Source organism: Lemur catta, chromosome 18 (genome assembly GCF_020740605.2).
Source record: "Lemur catta isolate mLemCat1 chromosome 18, mLemCat1.pri, whole genome shotgun sequence".
In the NCBI taxonomy this organism is placed as follows: domain Eukaryota; kingdom Metazoa; phylum Chordata; class Mammalia; order Primates; family Lemuridae; genus Lemur; species Lemur catta.
The window spans coordinates 34,806,739-34,829,054 of record NC_059145.1 but is presented as its reverse complement, the minus strand read 5'-3'; the positions used below and the strand labels follow the sequence as shown (position 1 = coordinate 34,829,054).

Here is a 22,316-nt window from a genome sequence, read left to right as displayed (position 1 = left end):
TGACTCTTTCAGGGACTCCTCTTGCTTTACCCTGTGGGGCCTCACGGCTTGCTGTGGCTGGTGACCTTGGCCCTGACGGATGGCCTGGTGGGGTCGATGCAGGAGGGGAGCTGGAAAGAGTCACAGAGGAAGACGCATAAACACATTTCCCGCCCTCCTCTTAGATCCTGGTTATTGAATGTCACAATTTTGAGGCCCCTGCTCTGAAGTCAGTTTTCAGCCAGCCCCTGCCTGTCTTTGGTAAAACCAGAGGTACTTGTTCCAAGCCCATGCTTTAGTGCAGGGCAAGCCCTCACCTCTGCCTGCCGGGGGATCTGAGCAAACTCCAGCAGCCTGCACTCTGGTGTGCACCCTGCACCCTGGCCCGTCAGGCATTGGGAAGACAAGATTTATTTGAAATGCAGTAACAACCTTCAGACTCCAAAATCAGCTCCCTTCAGGTCTCTGAAACTCTCCAAGGCTGGGAAGAGCAGCTTATGTTAGAGTCTGGCCAAGGGTCCCACATTGTAGTAGCCATCAATAGCTAATTTGCCAAGACCATAGAGCAACCATCCTTGACCCTGGCTGCACCTTAGAATCACCTGGGGTGCTTTTTAAAAGTACTCATGCCTAGACCCTTACCCCTAGAAATTCTGATTTAAACGGTCTTGGCAGGGAAGGGGAAGGCACTCAGGCATCAGTATTTTTTGTTAAAGTTTTCAGGTGGTTCTAACGAGTTAACATCCATCCCTGAAGAACCCTTTATTTAAGTGTGATTATAATTCATATAGATGTTACTCTTTACATTTCTCTGTACTTGCTGATTATATCATTTGAAAGGTTAAAAAAAAAAAAAGCAAGCATTTACTGATGGCTCCTCTGTGTATTCAACACCTTGCTGGGGGCAGGAGTCCAGCAAGGAGCAAGAATAGGTCCCTGTTCTTGGGGACTTTATGGCCCAGAGAACAGAAGACAGTTGGGGCAGAGCAGGATGGGCCCACAGCGCTGAAATGGTGCATTTCAGAGACTGTTCACATTCTGCATATTGCAGCCGTGCTCAGCTCTAGTCTTATCCTAATGTCTGAAATTCTAAGGCCAGAGACAGATGGCAGGTTTCTTCAAATCTAGACACCCAGTTAACCTTTATTCTCAGGGCTTGTTTCAAAAATTTTTTTAGGAAGTAGAAATGCGCCTGAGAGTTTAAGGGTAATAGCTCAAGACCTTTATGAATCTCCAAGTTCCTGAAACCAGCACAGTAATGATTACCTAAAGGTGGGGTCAGAAATGGTGACATTCAAAAATTTAAGAGTATGTAAGTGAACTCCTTTTCTTGTAATTGTGTATTTCTTTTCATGGGTATTATAATATTGAGGTTGAAGTTACTGTAGGTATTTAAGCAAAAGAAAGAAGTGTGGAAAGATAAGTAACTGTACTGGTGGTTTGCAGATATGGCAAAAGTTGGGGAGATTGTGTTCAGCAGACTGAAGTTTGCAAAACTGTACTGGGGTAAATGGCATCCCCTGGGGGTGAGAGGGGGTCCAGCATTTCCTGCAGAGTCTTATTTTTTTGAACTTCTCACCATCTGAAATGGTTTCAAGAGTTACATTGTCTTGGCTTCATGGAGAGAAATATGGTGAGCTTGTTTATGTTGTAGTTTTGAGGTTTCACCAAATTCCACTTCCCAAAGTTCCAGGTCACTTTCTTAACCTCTTCCCTTTTTATATGTTTCTATCACTAGTCACTATTGCTATAGGAAGCTTTTCACAGACAAAGAATTGTATAATTTTGCCACAATTCTTAGGCAGAGAAGAACTTTGTGATGTGGACTCTAGGGTGTCAGTTAAACTAAGTCCCATTGTAGTAAAGGCATTCACTTCCAAATACCAGCCCCATGACAAGTGCTTTCAAATTTTATATCTCAAAAAGCATAGTACGCATTTTAGACATACAAGTTAATACAGCAATAGCTGAAACAAGAACTGAAGAAATAGTGATCTTCTGTATATCCTTTTTTTTTCATTCCTGTTTTCAGCTTGTGTTGGGGTAGGGTGGAGGACCCAAAAGTATATGAATTTTGGAAACACTAGAGTGGCATGTCTCCAAAGAGCCATCTGCACTGTGCTCACTTTGTTCTATGTCAAGAGTTCTATGAATACAGGTAAACTTGGGAATTCCTTGCCTGAAAGATAAAATGTTTTAGTTGTATGCTTCACTGTAAATTTTATTTGATATGCTTATATCAGCTTCTCACCATGACGGATAATTTCCAATGATAATCTTAAATAATTGTGTAAAGGGATCTCTAATGCCTTGTTTTATTTATAATTTGTCCCAGCTGTAGGCATTCAGATGAAACTTGAATTTTTCCAAAGGAAGTTCTGGACTGCCAGCAGACAGGTAAGTTATAATCAGCATCTTGAAGCATTAGCGATGCTGTTATTATACAGGTGTTCTCATTTGGGTACCTGGAGCCTAAAAGTGCCAGATTTCCGATGAATGTTTGTAAAATGAACTGCCGGCTGCTCAAATTACCTTTCATTTTACTGGAAAATAAAGGGCTGTCAGCATGTTAGACACCATGCTGAGCAAAGAAGGGAATTTGCTCCTAGGAACGGTTTTAATTGTGGAATCAAGATAGTGACCTTCCAGAGGAGTTTTTCTTTTAAATATTGGAGACTTTCGTGAGATTTTCATAGTGACTTTCTCCTAATCTTGTTGTAGTAGCTGCTTATAAGTTGGTGAATCTCTTTATTGCAGTTTTGAAAGAGTTTGCATAGCCAGGTTTGTGGAAGCTGGAAGCATGTATCTGCCTTCTTCGGAGGGCTTCTCTGGGCTGTTCTGCCTTGGAGAATCTGGGAGCTTCTTTGTTTTTCCTGTGCTCCCTGAACTGAGTAATCTCAGTGGTATTTGTTCAGTAATTTGGTAGAAATGGTAACTGATAAGTTGCCTTCATCTGCCCAATTCTAAATATTGAATGGTTTATCATTTCTTAAATTAAGATGCTTTAGGAAACTGCAAAGGAAGAACACAGACAGGGTCCTTTTAAAAAAGTTATTGAGAATTAATTAATTTAAAATTAACTAATTACATAATTATATTTCTTGTTACCAAAAGACTTGAGATCTTGAAAAGATATCATTAATATTGAATGACAACATAAATTAAAATAGATGAAAAAGAGCCAGAATCCCCCCCAAATTGTTTTATGTGTCTTTTATATTACTATTTGGAGTCAATATTGATTCTAGAGAAGGTGGGCAAGACTCATCTTGGAGCACTCTTTTTGGATGAAATTTGGTATTTGCATTACAGGCCATGACTTTGATAGCGTGGCCCTGAATAGCTAAGCGGCAGCCACAGCAGACACTGGGATGTCCAGGTGACATAGTAACGCGTTTCCTCTTACTTTTTCCCCCACACAGTGTGCCTCTCTGGATGGCAAATGCTCCATCAGCTGCGATGATGAGGTACGATGGCCTCCTGGTCTTGTTTCTGCCCTGGCCAACCAAGGGGAGGTGACAGATGGTGCCTTCTCATCGGGGCTGCTGTCTGAGAGAGGGAGTACGCTGGTAACAGGGCCAGGTCAACACATAGCTCTGGGCCAGACTCCAAGAAGAGGACATTTGATTTGTTTCTTTTTTTCTCCCCCTACCAAACAGATAGTGTATGAGAGCTGGAAATGTATTTTAACTGTCTCATGGACAGCACCATTGGAATTTTGACATTTTATAGGAAACAATGCAAATTACTACCATTTGAAGCTCACATTACAATTCTCAAAGCTTTTTCCCCATGCCTTATCTCTCTCCATTGTTGTAACAACTCAGTGAAATAGGTGGAAATTAGTGGCACATTTTGCAGATAAGAAAACTGAGGACCACTGGGCAACAAAAGGAAGATAAAAAGGAGGAGAAACAGTAGTAAATTTTAGAGCCAAAAGGACAACATGAAGCTTGGGAGTTAAGGGACTTCCTGAGCAAAAATGGGCAAACAATAAAATAATTAAAAAAAAAAAGAAAACTGAGGACCAGAGAAAAATTAAGAGACTTGGTTAATTTCATGTAATAAGCAAGTCAAAAATCTAGAAGTTAAAAACTCTGAAACTCAGAATTTTTCTTTCTAGCATATTGCTTCCTTCCTATGACCTGTGACTCCCTTATCTCTCTCTCTCTCCTCCCCTCTCTTCCCCTCCCTGCCATCCTTGGGAGGAGGAATTTTAATCCTACACAAGAACAGTGAAAGAAAAAAACACACTTAGGAGATACCATGATCACGAAGGTGGTTTTCCCAGGGTGAGCCTTGTCCATTGCACTCTGCATGTGCTGATCCCTGCGATTTCCCCAAATGAAAAAGAAAAAGGAAAAAGAAAAACACACTTTACTGTCCAAAGTCTGCCCATCTAACATGTTTTTATAACACTCAATCTCATGCACCCTCTGCCCCGTGTTTTAGAGCAAGTACAGGCATGATAGCCTTTTCACTCCAGCTCATGTAGCCTTTCTTTCTGTGTGTTAGTTAAACATTAGCCAATACATAAACTAGACCTTATAAATAATCATATATTCATATTCCTTCTTGTTACCACAGAGATTTGAGAAATCCTAATCTAACATAATTTCAACCCAGAAAACATATATTAGAAGTAGATTTTTAAAAAGAGGCAAAGGAAAAATAATTATAGAAATATAATAGGAAGTATAAGATGAATTTACAACACAAAATGTTCAGTCCCAGAGGGTCTGGCTGCTAGTTAGGTTAAAAAGAAAACATAATTGTTATATGATTCACAGTATCCAAAGAATAAAATACAGTTAATCAGGCTTTTAACAGAAGCCCAACAACTTCTGATCATCAGATCAAAAATAATGTTGCCTTAGGAAAGAACAGGCTGTGAAATTTTATGATCAACACCCTTTCCATAAGTTCAGAAATACCATTTATAGAAACGTCAAGTGGGCTTCAAACCTCTCCTCTGTCTTTGAGACATTTATTGTCTTGTTGGAGTGCTCAGATCAAAAACAACACAACTCAGCAATAATGATTAATCAGTGTCATGAGGCCCTGTGTTAAGCTCTTCATTTGCACAGTGGGTATAATTACTAATCCCAACTTACAGTTAAAAATTAAGGATGGTTGGTTGGTCAGTTGGCTGACTGTATAGATGGCTGGTTGGTTGGCTGGTGGGATGGATGGTAGTTTGGATAGTTGGTTGGTTCATTATTTAGTTGGTTGACTCATTGGTTAGTTGAGTGGTGGTTGGCTAGTTGATTAGAGCAATGGATAGTTGGTTAAATAATTTGATGAATAAAACCAGAGATGGTAATTTTCCCACAACCCATACTGCCCAGAGCATCCTCATATAAAAACAAATAGAAACAGATCCCTGGCTGGAGTTGGAAATATCTAGTGTATGTTTGTTGTTCAATGACTGATTTTACAGGTGGCTTAACATGGTGGTTAAAGGCATAAACTATAGAGTTAGACTGACTAGCTTCAAGTTGACTCTGATAATAATAAGCTCTGTGACCTTGGGCAAGTTTCTGAACTTTTCTGTGCCTCAGTTTCTATGCAATAGGGATAGATATATCCACCTCACAGAGTAATGGTGAAGAATGAGTGAGATAAGATATGAATAATGCATGGCATGACTCCTGGCAATGGTAAGGACTCAATAAATATCAGCTGTAAACTAAAAAAAAAACTCTGAAGACTTTTTCTTCCCTTAGAGTTGGTTTACTTGGATCTAAAACCTCAGACAGCAATAGTATATACACTTTAGGCAACTGACAATTTCCCCCGGGCATAGTGAGCACGGGCTATAATGTCTTTCTCACTACTAATGATGTTCGTTCAGCAATCTTTGAGATAACCCCCCCATTCAAATGTCATGTAAAGGTTCACATACTTTGAAAATTAAGCATTGAATTTGCCCTGATTTCTGAACTTGATCTGATGTTCAAATGTCCTCAGTTTGCACTTTGAAACTTGCATCCATTTTCCTCTTTGACTCTTACATCTTGGCTCCAGGCAACCATTTGACACTGTTTTAAATGGAAAAGCCAGTCCTGCCTTCTCACCAAGGCCCCTTTCCATTCTTTCGACAGACTCTTTCCATGTGTCACTCTCTTTTTATTAGGCCTAGGAGACCATGTCCTTCCTCTCCCCCAACTGCCCTTAAATGATCAGATCCCCATTGAAAACAGCTGTGGGGGCTCATTAAGTTCCCATGCTCTGGCTACTCCCACACTGATGACCCGGCCCTACTCCCTCAGACTTCTCAGACACACTTTGCCTTAGATCCACCCCGGCTCCATTGTCTCCCCCATCAGCGCGCCCCCAGGGCCTTGGCAGGAGAACCCTGGCTGGTGGGCAGAGTCCGTGTGCTCGATGCCTTCCCGTCTTGCACAGGTGTATCTTTGGTTGGCCCATTCATAGCCTCAGCCGGGGACCTGGAGGACCTGGCCCTGGGGCTGACTGAAGACTTCTAAGGAGTGCCAATTCCACCCAGGGTGAATGTTAACTTCAGAGCCTGTGAAGCAGCAATTCATACACTCACTCATTCCTTCAAGACCCGTCTACTGAGCCCTTCTTGGGTACCTGGTACCTGACTGACCACTGGGGACCAAATGGGAAGCAGAGTCAGAAATGGCCCCTGCCCTCCTGGAGCTTACTGGCTAGCAGGGGAAACAGGCTTATGTGATCATCAACTTTGATAAGTGCTGTGGGATAAATTAACATACAAAGGTCAGGGAAGGCTCCTTGGAGGAGGCAATGTTTACATCAGCCAAAGGCGGAGAAGGAGATGACATTGAAGACAACACCTAAAGCCAAAGAAGAGCTTTGCAGGCAGAGAGCACCACTGCAGAGGCGCCGAGGTGGCAAAGCGCTATTCTAGTCAGAGAAAACGTGGTTGGCATTCAGCACAGAAGGGAGAAAGGCTGGCCATGCCCACCTCTGACCTCAGTCTCGCCCATGGGTGCTAGTGTTTCCTCACTGCGATCATTCTCTTTCCCACTCACCTTTCCAACAGCCACCGTCTCTGATGAGAGCACCAGTATAATGGAAGGTGACACAGTGTGTCATACTTGGGCATGTGGAGAAGGTGAGAGGACAGTGAGAGGATCGAACTTCATCATCAAAGTCCGCTCCTCCCTCTCTTGCTCCAGAGGAATAGAGATTAAAAATCTGTATTATCTCTAAGACTTTGGAAGGCTTTGTGGGCATTTCCTCTGGAATATGAAAGACTCACTTAAATTATGACAGGGCCAGGAGAAGGGCTATGTCCAAGCAGCCAGGTGCCTCCATGTCTAACCACCCAGCCCAGCCAGTGGGTGGGTTTGAGGGTCATCTGTATAGCTATGGGGGTGAGGTGCACAGGTGACCCCTACCAAGCACGTCTTTCCCAAGTGACCCCTCTGCAATACATTTTTTTAAAAGACATTGTTTTGATATGATAGTTAGCCTATGATGAAAAGAGAGAACAAGTGATGTGAAAGAGGAATCAGTATGTTCCATAACTGAAATATCAGGGATCAGATTGGGAGACCTGGAGAAAAGGTAGTGAGGAGTGGTGCCTTTGTGTGCTTGACATCTGGAGGCTCAGGCCCCATCCTCAGACGTAAGAATCCGGTGTCTGTCTGTCTCTCTCTTTCTCTCACACATAACAATTGAAGACAACAGATAGTACAATACCAGCCTTCTAAGTTGAGTTATAACAAAGGGTAACAAACAAAAGGCAACAAAATTCCCCCAACCTGCCTCCAGGATATCTCGCTATGAACTATGTAACAACTCCCCATTCTGAGAAACTGTAAAATTGTAGCACGAGGTTATTTACAAAAATAACACACAGTAGGTGACCAGTAAACATTCTCTGGCCAGATGTAAGCACATATTCTTTGAGGACTTACTATATACTAGTGGCTATGCCCAGGTCTTTATATACATCCTCCCATTTAATCTTCTCAACAACCTTGTGGAATAGTTGTTGCTATTTCCATCCTTCAGATAAGAAAACTGAGACTCAGAGTGTTAAAAGACTTTGTTCAAGGTCACGCTGATATAGCACGTATCATCATCTCTGGTTCTAAAGCTAGTAAAGCTTGTATCTCAGCCTCCAGGCTAATCCTGCCTTCCAGTTAACACAAGATTGGTACTAAGATTTCTCACTCCCAAGCACCCTTTCCTTCCAGTCTGTGACCACCCAGTCCCCATGGCCTAGGTTTGGGCTTTAACTTCAGGTATCTACCTGCTCTGCCTTTGTGACCCATAATTGGACTTCTCTGACCAATATTCATTCATTGAATAGTTGCAGAAAGATGTATTTTTTAAACATCAACTTCTCTCAGCCTCCCTCTCCACCTTTATCTCTGCATTTTCAGAACAACCTTATTCCCAGATGTTTCGCCAAAGGTGGCTGTGGAGTAGGCACTTACAATATCTGTTAAAACTTAGAGCTCCTGATTTCTCCAAGCCTTTCACCCTGTTAGTGCACCATTGGGACAGGGTGGCAGAAAGACATTGTCTAAGATGTTGGGCTTAATTTAGGAGGAAAGTACCAGAGTGAAGGAAAGTTGAGAAAATATCTCCTCTATTTCCTTTTATTGGAGGGGGAGTATGGAGAAGGCAATTGAATATTATTATTTACTTAAAAATGACATAGAAAAAAAATAGTTGATCAGTCTGGATTCCAGATAATTCTGTCCTGACTGATCCATAAACCCAAAACCTGCTCCCCTAACTTTAGTAGGCTTACTCCACTCCACTGCCCTTCTCAATAATAATTTAGTCCAAGTTGTTGTTGACTGGGGAGGTCTATTTAAGAAGCCATCTCATCACTATATTTGCCTTTCACTGTTGACAAGGTAGTCAAAGTAACAGTATTGCTTATAATGAAAACCTAATGATACTTTTCAGAGTAAGTGACCCAGAGCTACATCCAGGGACACAGCACCCTGCCTTTGACCTGTGATTTTCTCCATGATTTGTAAATCCCAAGTTGGCAGTGCCTGCTTCTTGCGTAATAGGGTGACCAAGCCTTTTTATACTTAGCGTAACCTTGAAATTCAAGTACAGTAAGGCATCTTCTCTGCTGCCAACTTCCTGTCCTGGAATCCTCATGTAAGGGGGAAAAGTGAATTTAAAAAATGTTGAAAAGAAGCATTATTCAAGAAATAAATGCCAACTAATACTTAGTGTAGAAGAAATCAATGCTATTCCCCAGCCATGCCCAGGAGGAACATACCCTCTATACTGGGGCAAAATGGGAAGCTTCTTTGGAGAAATGAAAGGTTAGACATAGTGTCTTCTAGGACCCTTGATCAAGTGGTATCAACACCAATTTAGGGTCTTGGACTCCCTGAGCACAGCAATTCTTAAGCTGGTATCTGAACCCAAGACATTAGCTAGCTCTGCCCTTGTGCCTCTTCCCATCACTGTCTGGTAGGATGTAGACTAATCTCACCAAAATAAGTGGATTATCAAGTATATTTTTAGACTCTAGCCTAATGGGCTTTTTTTGTTCTTCCATAAATTGTTCCTTAGCAAACGGTGGGTACATCAGAAAATACCCCTAAGCTATGTCTGACTAAGTCTCTTGGGTTCAGATATCAGCTTAAAAATTGCTGTGCTCAGGGAGTCCAAGACCCTAAATTGGTGCCAGTACCACTTGATCAAACTGACCCCAAGCCCCAGCGCTATTGCTTCCATGATGCTATCTCCTGAGGTTGGAGAAAGTTTATCAAGATTCCTTCCAGGAGCCAAGTAGTATCCCTGAAGCTGAGAGCATCTTCAAATAGCAAGAATGTGAACAGGTTACCCAAGTACTTTATCTGACCCCTTTGGGTAGCTGAGAGAAGCTCTACTGTTCACCAAAGCACCAACGCTTTTATAAAAGGAGTTAGCAAGGCTTTTACTTTTCTGTCAATTCTGCACCGTCACTGTCTAATAATAAAGGATGGACCTTTCTGACCAACTCACTGCTGTCCTTTTGTGCCTAACTAAAACCAACCTTGTTGGGTAGGCAAATGTCCCAGAAAACACCAGCCCTGCGGTGGCCTGGAGCGAGGCGGAATTTAGCTCAGAGTAAAGATATGTTACAAATTAAATGTTGCAGTTGGTATGTAAAGCTGCAATAAATAGAAACTGAGTTACGTCAAGGACGGAATTAAACCTTAAGTTTAAACTCCACAGCACTGTAATTAAAACTTAGCCTGTAGCAAATCATTCACTTGAGATTAAAGTAGTGTGGGGGAAGCAGAGGTTTGGGCTTACCTTGCTTTCTACAATTTATAAGTCTGAGCTACCAAAAGCTAACAGCCCTGCCCCCAAATCCAGCTCCCAATTAAAAACACAGTTTGAAAACCTTTAGGAGGCCTGAGGGGCCCCTTTAACAGAAGTCTGCCCCTTCCCCCCTGCCTCGGTCTATGAACAAATTAAAAAATATTACCTGGTCCCCTGATGGTCCTCTGAGCTGACACGGTGTTTTCATTAATACATCATTAGAGTAATGACATTGTGCTGGTGTTTTGCTTTCAAAACAGCCTGCACTTCAACCGCCAAGAATACAGGCTCGGCGGCTTCTGAACACTTTGTTCCTAAGAAATAGTATTCAGGTCATATAAAGAGTAAAAGAGGAAGACAAATTGTAATTCATCATTTTTTTAATGCATATTCTTTTTATTCCAACCTGGGTTGTTCAAGGCTTGTTTGGGGGTTTATTTTTGATTGTTAGTTTTTCAGAGTAAACACAGAGGTTATCTTAATCACGACCTTCACTCACAGAGCCAGCGTGTGTTTCCAATCCCCTGAAAAAAATTCCCTTCCAAAAAATTGGTTTCTCTTAGCTTGGAAGTACGTCATTCTGTGTAAAAGCAATCTGAGGACCTGAAGTTGAAACTGGTTTTTTTTTATTTTATTTTTTAGACTGTGAACTGTTACCTCATAGACAATAATGGATTCATTCTGGTGTCTGAAGACTACACACAGGTGAGTGAAAACTTTCTACCAACTCAAAGTAAGAAGCTTAGAATGTGCTTGGGTCAGGGGAACAAATTACAGTGTTAAAACTTCGAAACAATGATCTATATTTGAGAGGTAATAGCAGGAGATTATAAACCCTTGTTTCCCTCCATCTAAGAATGTCACGACCCACCTCTCAGCAGGCCCTGAAGAGTTTTTACCTCCCAGCAGGGGGTGAGGGTGGCAGAGCCCAGGGTCTGCTTTCTCACTCATAAAATGTTACATTTATAGAACTCTTAGCCTCAGAGTTGTCTGTGCCACATAAAGAATTTTTGCCTCAAGGGTGGAGATGCCTGAAAAAGTTTGGGTGACTTTAAGGAGGTTTTCTCCTGATATTTAACCTTCACACGCACACATAGACACACATATTCCTACATAATTATTGTTTATGGCTTTCTTTCAGGTTTTTGCTCTCTAAAAATCAGTTATCCAAATTCAAAGATTAACTTGGGCTCTCAACAGTGTGGGACAAGGGTCCTCCAGAGATAGATGAGAAATATTCTTCATTTGATGGTGTCATGTGCAGTGTGGGAGTAGGAGGGAGAGAGATGGAAAGAAACCAAGCCACGGGGTTTGAACACAGACATCTCCACTCGATTTGGAAATCAAAATGAGAGTCAGGGTCCCAGTATTGTAATAGAGGAACAGAGGTTTTTCCATTCAAATTTTCTGAAATAAAACTTTTTCTGCAATTAGAAACTATATTAGCATATTAGAAGAAGGTAAAACACAGACCATTCTAGCGGTGTGGTATAATTAAAGTAAAACTGGCAGGGGAGACAGATGGGTTCTGGTGCTAGTTCTTGTCCTTAACTAGCTTTGGGATTGTGGGCACATTACTTAACCCATCTGGGCCTCCAGATAGGCTCTGTAAGATGGGGATGGTTGACTATGTGAGGTTTCTTTTAACTCTAATATTTGAGAATACTAATATTTTATAATAAAGTCCTTTTTAAATCTTGTAAAATTCTTTAGTAGTCAACAGTATAATAGGTCCCTTAATGCTTAATAGATTAGTTAATTGTCCTTGAGTGTGCCTCCTTAGGGTCTGAGATTCACAGTTTGTTAATTTATAAACAGTGGCTCCAGGAACCTTGAGGAATTGTACTCCCATTTCCCCTCTTATCCATGATAATGTTATAGGATTTTAAATGCACCATTTTGGGGTAAAAAATTACACTATTGAGACTCAGCATGTTCATACATAGTCTTTTCCCATGCTGAACATGACTGAATGTTGGCCAGTTGATGGACATTAGATAGGATGAATGAGCCCATGAAACCAGGCCAGTCTCTGAGACAGCAGAAAAGCCCATTGGCCTGTCATGACATGCCCCGTGGACCAGAAGGAAGAACACAGATGTTTAAAAATCTGTGGAGCAAGAACCCAAATTAATAGCCTGGAAGGAAGAATTCTACCCTTTTGCCACACAATCAGGCAGGGCTGAGAGAGGAGCGTGATTGTGGGTGCAGGAAGGATGTAGTGGATGTCTTCCAGTAGATAGTCCTGCACGAGCCAACAAACCATTGGAACAGAGACTCTGTTTCAGCCACGAACAGCCATGGCCACTGCAAATTCCCTGCCTTCTCTCCCAGTGAAATAGGCCTGCAGTGTACTCAGCGAGCCTGCCAGCCTGCTCAGCCAAGGCTTGTTTGGCATTGTCTGGCTTCCTGCACCCCAATTAGGATAATGGTTCTTCATTTAACAACCAGTTCCATTGACACTGGCATATTTACACATGCAAAACACAAATATCCTTCTTGCTCCTAGCCTCAGCACATACCCACAGAGTTTGCAAAAGTTTTCCAAGTTGCCCTGTAGTAAAAAAGGAAGTGCTTAATATTCAGCCAGAGAAATGTTTTTTCCATCTTCTTCTTCCTCTCTTTCTTGACTTTTTGCCCGAAGTCTATACATATGCCTTGCTGCCTGAAAACTCCCAGGAGTGTAATTGAAGTCACTCAGTTAGTTGGAATTGGGGTTTAGTTAATACAAAGCCTAAGGAATTTATGTAATTTTGACTCTTATTGTAATGCCCTCCACCCACCCACACACAAGGTATAAATTCTCAGAGCACCCAGCGCAGAGATGGGGGTTCTCTACTGGTCCACACTGGTTCTTTGCTGGGTGCTGGCAGAAGGCTATTGCCTCAAGCTCTGTTCCACTGCACCGTGTACATCCTCCCCCACGGGACACCTCGCCTGACAGTGGCTCTAGAAGTCTAGAGGGCATGCATGAGGATGTAAATCGTTCTTTCCACCATTCAAAATTTGAAAATCTTGGCCAGCACCAAGAACTAGACTTACGAAAGCATCCGTCTGGTGGTAGGAAAAGATTGCAAGGCTTTGAATGTCCCAAAGACAGCCCCAGAGGTAGGGGGAGGCCATTAGTGTTCTGACTGGACATGCTGTCTCCTTCAAGGGCTGGGTAGTTTTATTCTGGATCAACATATTAACTGCCTATGGGGAAAATGATAGTGTTCCTCATGATTTTGAGAAGGGATGGATTCTCAACTGCAGGAAATTTATAGGGCCGATGAAGAGGACTGCTATATTTCCCTAAACAGGTCATCCAGGAATTGTAAACAATTCTTTTTATTAGCGCTTAGGAAGCCCTTTCACAGCCTGTTTCTGCCTGTATGAAGTAGCATTTTAATCACAAGGGATTATGTACAGATTAATGCCTGCTCAATGCACGGGTAATAGGGGGTGTGTGTGTGTGTGCACATGCGTGTGCATGCATGTTTTAGTTTCAGCGTTCACCATGTGTTGTGCAGCCACCCCTCATGTACTGTGGAGGTGTTCACATCTGCTCACTAGTTTGCTCTGTAACCCCTTACCTTCTCATGACTGTTAAAACCTTTTCCACTTTTATGAAACAGTAGTCCTGAAAACCTGCCTTTTGCTCCTGTCGGTTCCAGGACACAGACTGTGTCCCTTTTCCTTTCTTCTCTCCTATTGGGGTGCATTGTTTATCTACACCTCCTCACATGTCTTCTTTTCTTCCCTCTAGACTGGCGACTTTTTTGGTGAGGTTGAGGGAGCCGTGATGAACAAATTGCTAACAATGGGCTCCTTCAAAAGGTAAGGGTTTTATGGTCCCATGTGTCCCCCGAAAAAGTTTGCCTAAATAAAATAAAGCAAACCAAGGTCAAATAAAGCAAGCCCAGACTTGACCCCATAGCTGGTTTTCACTTGTGTTCATGCTCCAGAAGATCTCACTGAAATTCGATGCCTCTCTCACAAGTGTTAAGAGTCTTAGAAACTCAGCTCACAATGAGTTTCCTGTTCACCCAGCATAGAGTTTATTGGAGGCCCGTGTTGAAGTAGGAGTCTGCACTGTGACGTGATTGTATCGGTCTTGAGCAAGTCACTGTGAAGAAGTAGGAAATGTTTTCACCCGGCCAGAAAGGAGTGTATTTTATCTCACATTGACCAGCCCAGGAAGCTTCCCAGGTATCTGGAACTCAGGGAAGGGAGGTGATATTTAGAGACTTGATATAGTTTTAGAAAATCAGGTGAAAGTTCTCAAATGCTCTGGATGGAGGTAAGTTTAATTCTGCTGCTGGAAGAAAACCCAGATGGCACCGAATTCCACAGGTGGCAGGTACACTCAACTGGGTTGTGAGAACTCTCGCTGACCCCAAGTGAAGCTTACATAGGACGGCTTCCTCGTGGCCCCATATCCCTCAGGGGCAGGCCAGCCGTGCTCTTGGGAACACCTAGGCCTGTGGGAAAAGCCATCATCACGAGATCAGGATGTCCGAATGTCGCTCCGGAGCCAGTGCTTGGCCTCCCAGGAAGAATGGCAGCCTTTGAAGTGCTGCTTTAATGGGCGTAGTTGATGCTGTTAAATATATAATGGCAGGAAACACAGAGATGGACCTCCAGCTTGCCTGAGAGATCCACTGCACGCTGCCTGCCAGTGGGTAAGGCAGGCCTCCCGTTTATTACTCCCCTGCAGCTGAAGGGCTAGGAAGTGTTAGCTCAGGAAATCGAACTTTTAAGCCCGTCAACGAGACCAACTGAGCGCTGTGCTGAAAGCAGGGAATTCAAAAATGATGACCCAGTTTTTGAAATTCCATAACTTGTTTGTGCCAGAAGGGAAGAAAAAAAGAAACGATATAAAAAACTGGCTTAACGCCAGCACTTCTGCACTCTCTGACACACGCACTTGCTCGCAGGCCTGCCTGTAGCTCCTGCCCAATTCCCTTCCCAAGTTCAAGTACAGTTTTCTTCTTCGCCAGGAGTCGTCACACACATGCTTGAAAACTCTCCTTGGAGCTGGGCCTCGGTTGCTGTGGAGTTTTCCGCAGCTGCTCCTAGCTCCGCACGGCGGCTCCCGGACTGCCTGCCGCCCGGGCACCGCTGGTTTTTCCTATCTTTATGTGGATGTGTACATTTGTGTCATGTTAATTTGCTTTCAACTTGGTCGGGGGAGGAGGAAAAAGGTGAAGGATAATCGCACACATGTTTCTCATTTGAAAGCGTATTTTTCAACGTCTTTAAGAAACCCATTTTTTTTTTTTCTTTTCCCTTTTGGCTATTCCTTTCAAACTATTTGGTAGGAGAAAGAGACAGGTTGTAATGGAATTTTAAGCTTCTAGTGTTCTCCTTAATGTGGGTGAAGTATGGTTGACCTGAATCTAGAACTTTCTTTTACTATAAGAATAGCCAACATATTTGAGTTAAAGGAAGGGCTGGGGATCTTACTCAATTATTACAGCATCCAGGAGCTAGTCAATAGACCTCCTGGGCCGCTCTGAAGGGCATCCTCTCTGGGGCCTAGAGCAATGAGAGTTTGAGTTTTGGAGGTAGGCAGACTGGGGTCAAATCTAGGCTCTGACATTTACTAACTGTGTGACTTAGAGTACATCAAGTCACCTCTCCAAGCTTTAGTTTCCTTATATGGAAAATGAAGATAATAATAATTACTTCCAAGGGTTGCTGTCAGAGGTAATGAAGTACTAACAACCAGGAAGTTCTTAGCGCAGTACCTGGCATAGATGAAGAACTCAATCATTTCTAGCTGCTGCTGTGATTGTTGTTGTGGGTCCTTGCCCAGTCTTGGTTTGCTTTCTGCTTGGCACCAGGGAATGCTGCTTCTAGATTCACATATCTCACGGCAGCGTCTCATGATACCTTGTGACGGGGCCTCCAGTGGTAGAGCACCAGAGTTCCTGAAATCAAACATTAGTGCCCTTGCCCTTTGCTGCATGCAGCTGCATGAGGTTGACAGTCCTTTCGATCAGAGAAGGTCTGTATTTCAGGAGCATTGAGAGGATGGAGCCAGAAGTAACTGATAGCACCCTGGGAGAGAAGCCATGCACCACATTAAGTGGAACTACACCCGCAAATACAGGGTACATGGTGTTGCTTTGGTGACTTGGTTGGCCCAGGGAAATTGCAGGGTCAGTTCACCGAGCTGACCTCTCATCCCAGCATCTTGAACACTGCCAGCTTGGCAGAAAATCTCTTGATTTGATCAGCTTATACCCAGTCCTAAAGAAATGAGTTTCGTATATGAGAGCCCCATAAACCATCTGCTCCAGAAAGACAGAGCTCAAAGAGGAGAACACCACCTCCCTGTATCAGCCGCCCTTGTCTGTCTCCCCTGCACCATCTTTGCTGCCTCTCTCTCTAGGACAGTGAGGTGATGCTTGCCCATGTGGCAGTGGACCATTTTCTTGATTGCTGTCGCCACTTCCCTCGTGACCTATTGGCCGTTCTACCTCACAGAGTCATCAGGGGGAAAGAGCATCCACTTCTGGGCCTGCAGTGTCATGTGGACGGAAAACCACTGGTTCCTGTGAACAAATTAACAACTTGAGAGTGTTGAGAAAGTCCCACAGTGTCACGTGACATGATCTAAGAGGCAAAACTGGTTACCTCGGCCACTTCAGTTCACTCTTTGAGTTGACTGTGTCCACCCAGCTTACGTATGATCTAGTGTCCATGGGCCAAACAACAGACCAGTAGCTTCAGCAGAGTGACAGTGATAACCATGGCTGCCTTCCCTGAGCACCTGCACACACCAGGCCTGGGCTGCACTTGACAGATCTTGCCTCTTGCAGGCCTTCTAGCAACTCTGTGAGACAGGCAGGAATAGGACCACTTGCACAATTTGCAGGGCCCAGTGCAAAATGAAAGTATGGGGCCCCTTGTTCAATAAGTGTCAAGAACTTTAAGACACCACCAGCAGAACATTGAACCAAGCACTGGCACTTAGTGCAGGTAGTATGCCCATGAAGCCAGCCCATGGTATAAATATACCCATTTTATAGCGAGAAATAATAAGGCTTGGAAAAGTTAAGAACCTGCCCTAAGTCTCTGCGTAGCAGAGCTGGATTCAAATGTCCTGCAGTCTGAAAAGAAGGAGAATTGTCCAGCTTCTGCCCTTTACCTGGTTCTCTGTACGGTAGCATTGTGTGTGGAGCTGCCTTCAGTTGTGTTTGAGAGATGAAGGACAGCTAAGCAAGAAGTAGGCTCAGCAGTGTCTTATCTGGGCAACTGGAACGTTCAGGCCAACTGGTGATAAGATCGCTCTGATTTCTTTCAGCCGAAGTTGATAAATTGCTACCTCAAGCTATGATCCCAGGCTTCACTTGTTTTCTCATATGATACCGTATGCCTAGTCAGCTTTTTGTGTTTCAAACAGAGAACTTCAAATACTTCTTCATTCTTATCACTGAAAGTAAGTAGACTCCCTGCCTAGTGACTCACTTAGGGTTTTTCATTTTAGCTGTTTTCCTTTTTCACTCATGTTTATGTCTAGTGAAAGCCTTGCACACATCCATGGTTCTCTTTGCAGTCATTGGCAGTGACATTGTCTCTCTTGAAACTGCTAAGAGAAAAATCTCATTTCAAAATCCTCTTATTAGAAATTGTTTACTCCCAGTAAGGCAAATTCAATATTGTCATATATCCAGGGAAAAGGGAAAAAAAAAACACAGCCAGTCACAGGAATGTGTTCAAGGTTTCCAATAGGGCCTCTGTGGTACTTCGGACGTGAAATAAGAAGACTTCAAATTGAGCACAAGATTTGCCACCGGGTGACCCTGGACAGTGTCCTCAGCCTTTCTGAGCCTAGTTTCTTAATCACCAAAATAGGGAACTCAGTGCATTTCCTGATAATTCACTAAAATATAATATGTGAAAATGCTTTTCAAATTGCAAAGCTATTGCAAACAAGAGGTAAGATTAGCCCTTGCGTAAGAGTTCCAAATGGCAATTTTCTCCTGTTTTGTTTTGTTGTTTTATCCCTAATGATCCCCCAAAGGTGCTTACTATACAGCAGTTACCTCCATAGCACAGCATTGGGGTGGACCTGTGGACCCGAACTCTGCTGTGCGTTAGCATCCCCTTTTAAAACACACCTAGGCTCACTGCCCCCGTATGATTCTCAGGTGCAGCCAGGGTCAAGAAATAGCAGGCAAAAGCACCTGGGTGCAAGTATAGCTGCTGCACACTTACAAGTTGCCTGATCTTCTCTGTAGCAAAATAGGACCAAAATAATTATCCATATCTCTGCAAGTGAGGGTTAAATGGAATAGTATGTGAGTAATTGAGGTGTCCCCACTTGGGGGGACACACGTGCCTGCAGCCTGTCCTCCTGAGCATGGGCGCTCAGCCTCTTGCCTGGGCATCTCCCATTGTGACCGTGGGAAGTCCTCGCGGAGCACAACCAGCTGGCGTGTATGGATCACATTATAAAACAAGAGCTCCTGGGTGTCCTCTCTGATCCGGGACTTCTACTTTCTGTTTCCTCTGTTCTTCTCTTTTTAGATTTTCAAACAAACAAACAAAAATGTCTGAATCGATCCCTTCCTAGACAGAGAACACCCAGCCCAGCTTTCTGAGGGAACTTCCTGGATTATCTTCTGTTCCTGCATCTTTCCCTTTAGGGTGTGATGGGAGGGGCCCCGTCTTCAGGGCCTTGAGGCTCTAGGGGAACTCTCTGGAACTACCAATGCTAGAGCAAAACACCAAGCATATAGACAGCAAGAACAAAACACGGGTTTAATCTCAGGTAGGGCATCCTGCTGCTGCAAAACACTTAGCAGATTGCTATTATAATAAGACATGCAAAACAGTGGCCCTGCCACCCTGTTCTCGCCTCCTCTCCTCCCTCCCCTGTAAGTAATAGAACACAACTCACCTGAGTTCTGAGTTCTGTGGACTTGGACTCCAGCCTGGATATGAAGTGCCATTTGTTAGATAAGTGGCATAAATATGACTTTTAGGACATTTGAGCCAGGGAGACTGAGGGGAAATTTGAAATGAATTCAATCTGGAGCCTGAGGAAAGAGCAATAGTCCTCAAAAGACACGTGAAGAAGTAAATTTTCACTAAAGGATGAAAGAGGGCTGTTGCTTTTATTAAATACTCAGAACTTGAGGGTTTGCCCTCTGTTTTTTGCTTTTACCGAATATCCTTATGGTTTCTGAAAAGGCCAAGGGTCTTCCTTGCCCTTTGTGTATCTAATTATTATGCTTGAGGACAGAAAGACCAATGGAGCACACCTGGCCTTTGGCTTCTAGGGAAATGGATCTCTTGCCAATATTTTATTTTTACTTCAGAGCTATAGATAGTACCTATCTCTCTTGGCCGTTGTCTTCTCTCTCTCTCTCTCTCTCTCTCTCTCTCTCTCTGGTTGCTGTTGTGTGCATATTGTTTTCTGTGCTTTTGTTTTTTGGCTGGGCTTGGTGCAACATGTCTGAGCTTTCACCACCCCACCCCACCTCCTGCCAAAGCCATTCATATTTTTCCTGTGGGGCCTGACAAATATCCTTGTCATCCCACCCCATACACATTTGTTCACATGATTGGCTTGTGTAGAATTCCCTCTGGCAGCTCCTTCTGCTATTTAAATCACCTTTCTGAAAGGTGACACGTCCAGGTAGAATTCAAGACTTGGTTCATTTCTACCCCTGTCTCTACATGGTGGGACGGGGAGATCCCCCCATCTATGGTAGTCACATTACATTCAGCAAATGCCCTGGCCTTGGAGGCTAGAGGGCGTTAAAGGAGAAGCCTGTTGCATTTGGGTGGCTGCTCTCCTTTCATGCCAACTGCCCCACCGATGTCTAACAGCAACAACTCTTGTAATGAATGTAATGGCTTCTTGGCTTCCTGTTGACCTGGCCGTTTCCACAGAAGTATGCTTTATCAGAGGGCGTGCTGAAGGGAACAAGGAGACAGACTGGCTTGGGCAAGTGCATTTCTGGGCCAAACTTTGTGGAATGCAGAGACCTGGAGATTCCCATTGACCACTCTTTAAAATCCTAAAGCTGCTGCATGAGGAACCCCAATTACAGCAATAGTGACAACCCCCTCGTCTTCATCATAATGGCAGCCTGCCTCGTTTATTAATACTAACTACAGGCGCAGCATTATTCCAAGCAGTTAACATGCATTGCCTTAATTAATACCCATAACAATTCCGCAAAGTAACTACTGTTATTATTTCCATTTGACAAAAGAGGAACTGGAAGTGGAGGCTCCCAGCGTTTCATTAAGTGACTTGTCAAGTTCACCCACGGGGATGATGAAGGAGATGGACTTTGAACTCACGGCTCTCAGATTCCAGAGCATGTTCTTCTAATCACCACTCCTCCTTTATCCATAGTTGAAGTAGGCGAAAGTATTTTCTGCGGAGATATATTTTTACATTCACGTTTGTTCTACCTCAAGAGATAGTGAAAGAAAGTCTTTCGATCAAATTTGGAGTCCAGTGTATTAGTTAAGATTTGGTTTTGCTACAAAGAATGGGAAAATCCAAAATAACAGGAACTTAAAGAACATAGGAGTCTTTTTCTCGCTTAAGTGAAAGAAGCCTGAAAATGCTAATTCGGGGCCCTCGTGTTAGTCATCACGGATGCAGGACCACATTTTTTTCTACCTTTCTCCAAGTTGGGTTTTAAACTCAAGATTACCTCATGGTTCACCATAGGTGCTGAGTCCCCACTATCATATCCATAATCCAGGCTTGCAGAAGGAGAATTCAGGGAGGTCCATAAGCTTCAAAAGGCCAAGTTTCAAATTTCTTTATTAAAATTTATTTTGACATATTTTTAAATTTATTAAGCAGCTTCCCATACAATACTTTCGCCGAGTGACATGGCCTCACCTCACTACAAAGGAATCTGGGAAACATGCATATTGAAAAGTGAGAGTTCTGCTCACCAGAAGAGGAGACTAGGTATTGGGAGACTACTAATAATCTCCGCCACATCCAGCATGCTCCAGTTTGCTTCAGACCACAGGACTCAGAACCTGAATTCCTGTGATATGCACTTCAGAAAGCCTCAGGAGATGGGGCTGTGTTCAACAGCTCCTAGTCTCACCCACACCCCACATGCCCATGCAATCCTGAACACAGATGGCCATCGGCACCGTCTAACTCACCTGTCCATGTGCCTGCCTAGCCCCAGACACTGACAGTAGCCGTGCTCAATAGCACCTGTGGGGTTTTACTACCGGGGATGACAGCAGCAACACCAACACTTGCGGGTACTGACATCTATGAGTCTCGGTGACATGCCCCACACTGTGCTAAATGCAGCACAGGCATTACTGCAGTGCAGTTCTTTGACATGTAGGCATGATGGCCTCACAAATGTGGCAGAGCCCAAGGATGCTTCCCCCAGAACCCAAGTTTCTCACTTCAAATGGGTTTTGCGTTAACCCATTAGCAGAGCAGAATTCAGCCTTTTCCTTATATTTCCTATTCAAAGAAAGAAGCAAAAGAAATTTACTATTTTTGGCCCAGGCATGGTGGCTCATGCCTGTAATCCTAGCACTCTGGGAAGCCAAGGCAGGAGGATGGTTTGAGCTCAGGAGTTCCAGACCAGCCTGAGCGAGAGTGAGACCCCATCTCTACTAAAAATAGAAAATCAGCAGGACGTCCTGGTGCACGCCTATAGTCCCAGCTACTCGGGAGGCTGAGGAAGGAGGATCACTTGAGCCAAGAAGTTTGAGGTTGCTGTGAGCTATTATGATGACTCCACTGCACTCTAGCCTGGGCAACAGGAGCAAGACTCTGTCAAAAAAAGAAAAAAATGAAAATAAATATGATATTTTCTACTGTGATTTTATTTTCCCCTTCAGTTTAACAAGTAAAGCTAATTTTCTTGGAAGGGGCCATGTGAACGTGCAAACAAGCCAGCATCAAGGTGTACTTACTAGCACCTGTGAATTTGATCCCTGGCCCCAAGATGGAAGCAGCTGTGGCTGGGAAAGCAACACTCTGCTCTGAGCGGGGACAGGGACTGGTCTAGATGCTGGAAGGTTATTGGTCTTTCCAGGACCAAGTTCCTCCA

At 43.5% G+C, this 22,316-nt stretch overlaps 1 protein-coding gene and 1 pseudogene across 1 annotated transcript in view; both read left to right on the top strand.

Annotated features, from left to right (window-relative positions):
• Positions 1 to 22,316, top strand: part of CACNA2D3 (calcium voltage-gated channel auxiliary subunit alpha2delta 3) — an 806,837-nt gene that overhangs the window by 717,638 nt on the left and 66,883 nt on the right. Inside the window, exons 28-31 of the mRNA XM_045529969.1 lie at positions 2,315 to 2,376; positions 3,402 to 3,446; positions 10,903 to 10,965; positions 14,009 to 14,079. Coding sequence (XP_045385925.1) covers positions 2,315 to 2,376; positions 3,402 to 3,446; positions 10,903 to 10,965; positions 14,009 to 14,079 — 241 coding nt within the window. The remainder of the gene's footprint in view (positions 1 to 2,314; positions 2,377 to 3,401; positions 3,447 to 10,902; positions 10,966 to 14,008; positions 14,080 to 22,316) is intronic.
• Positions 4,233 to 4,338, top strand: LOC123623717 (annotated as a pseudogene).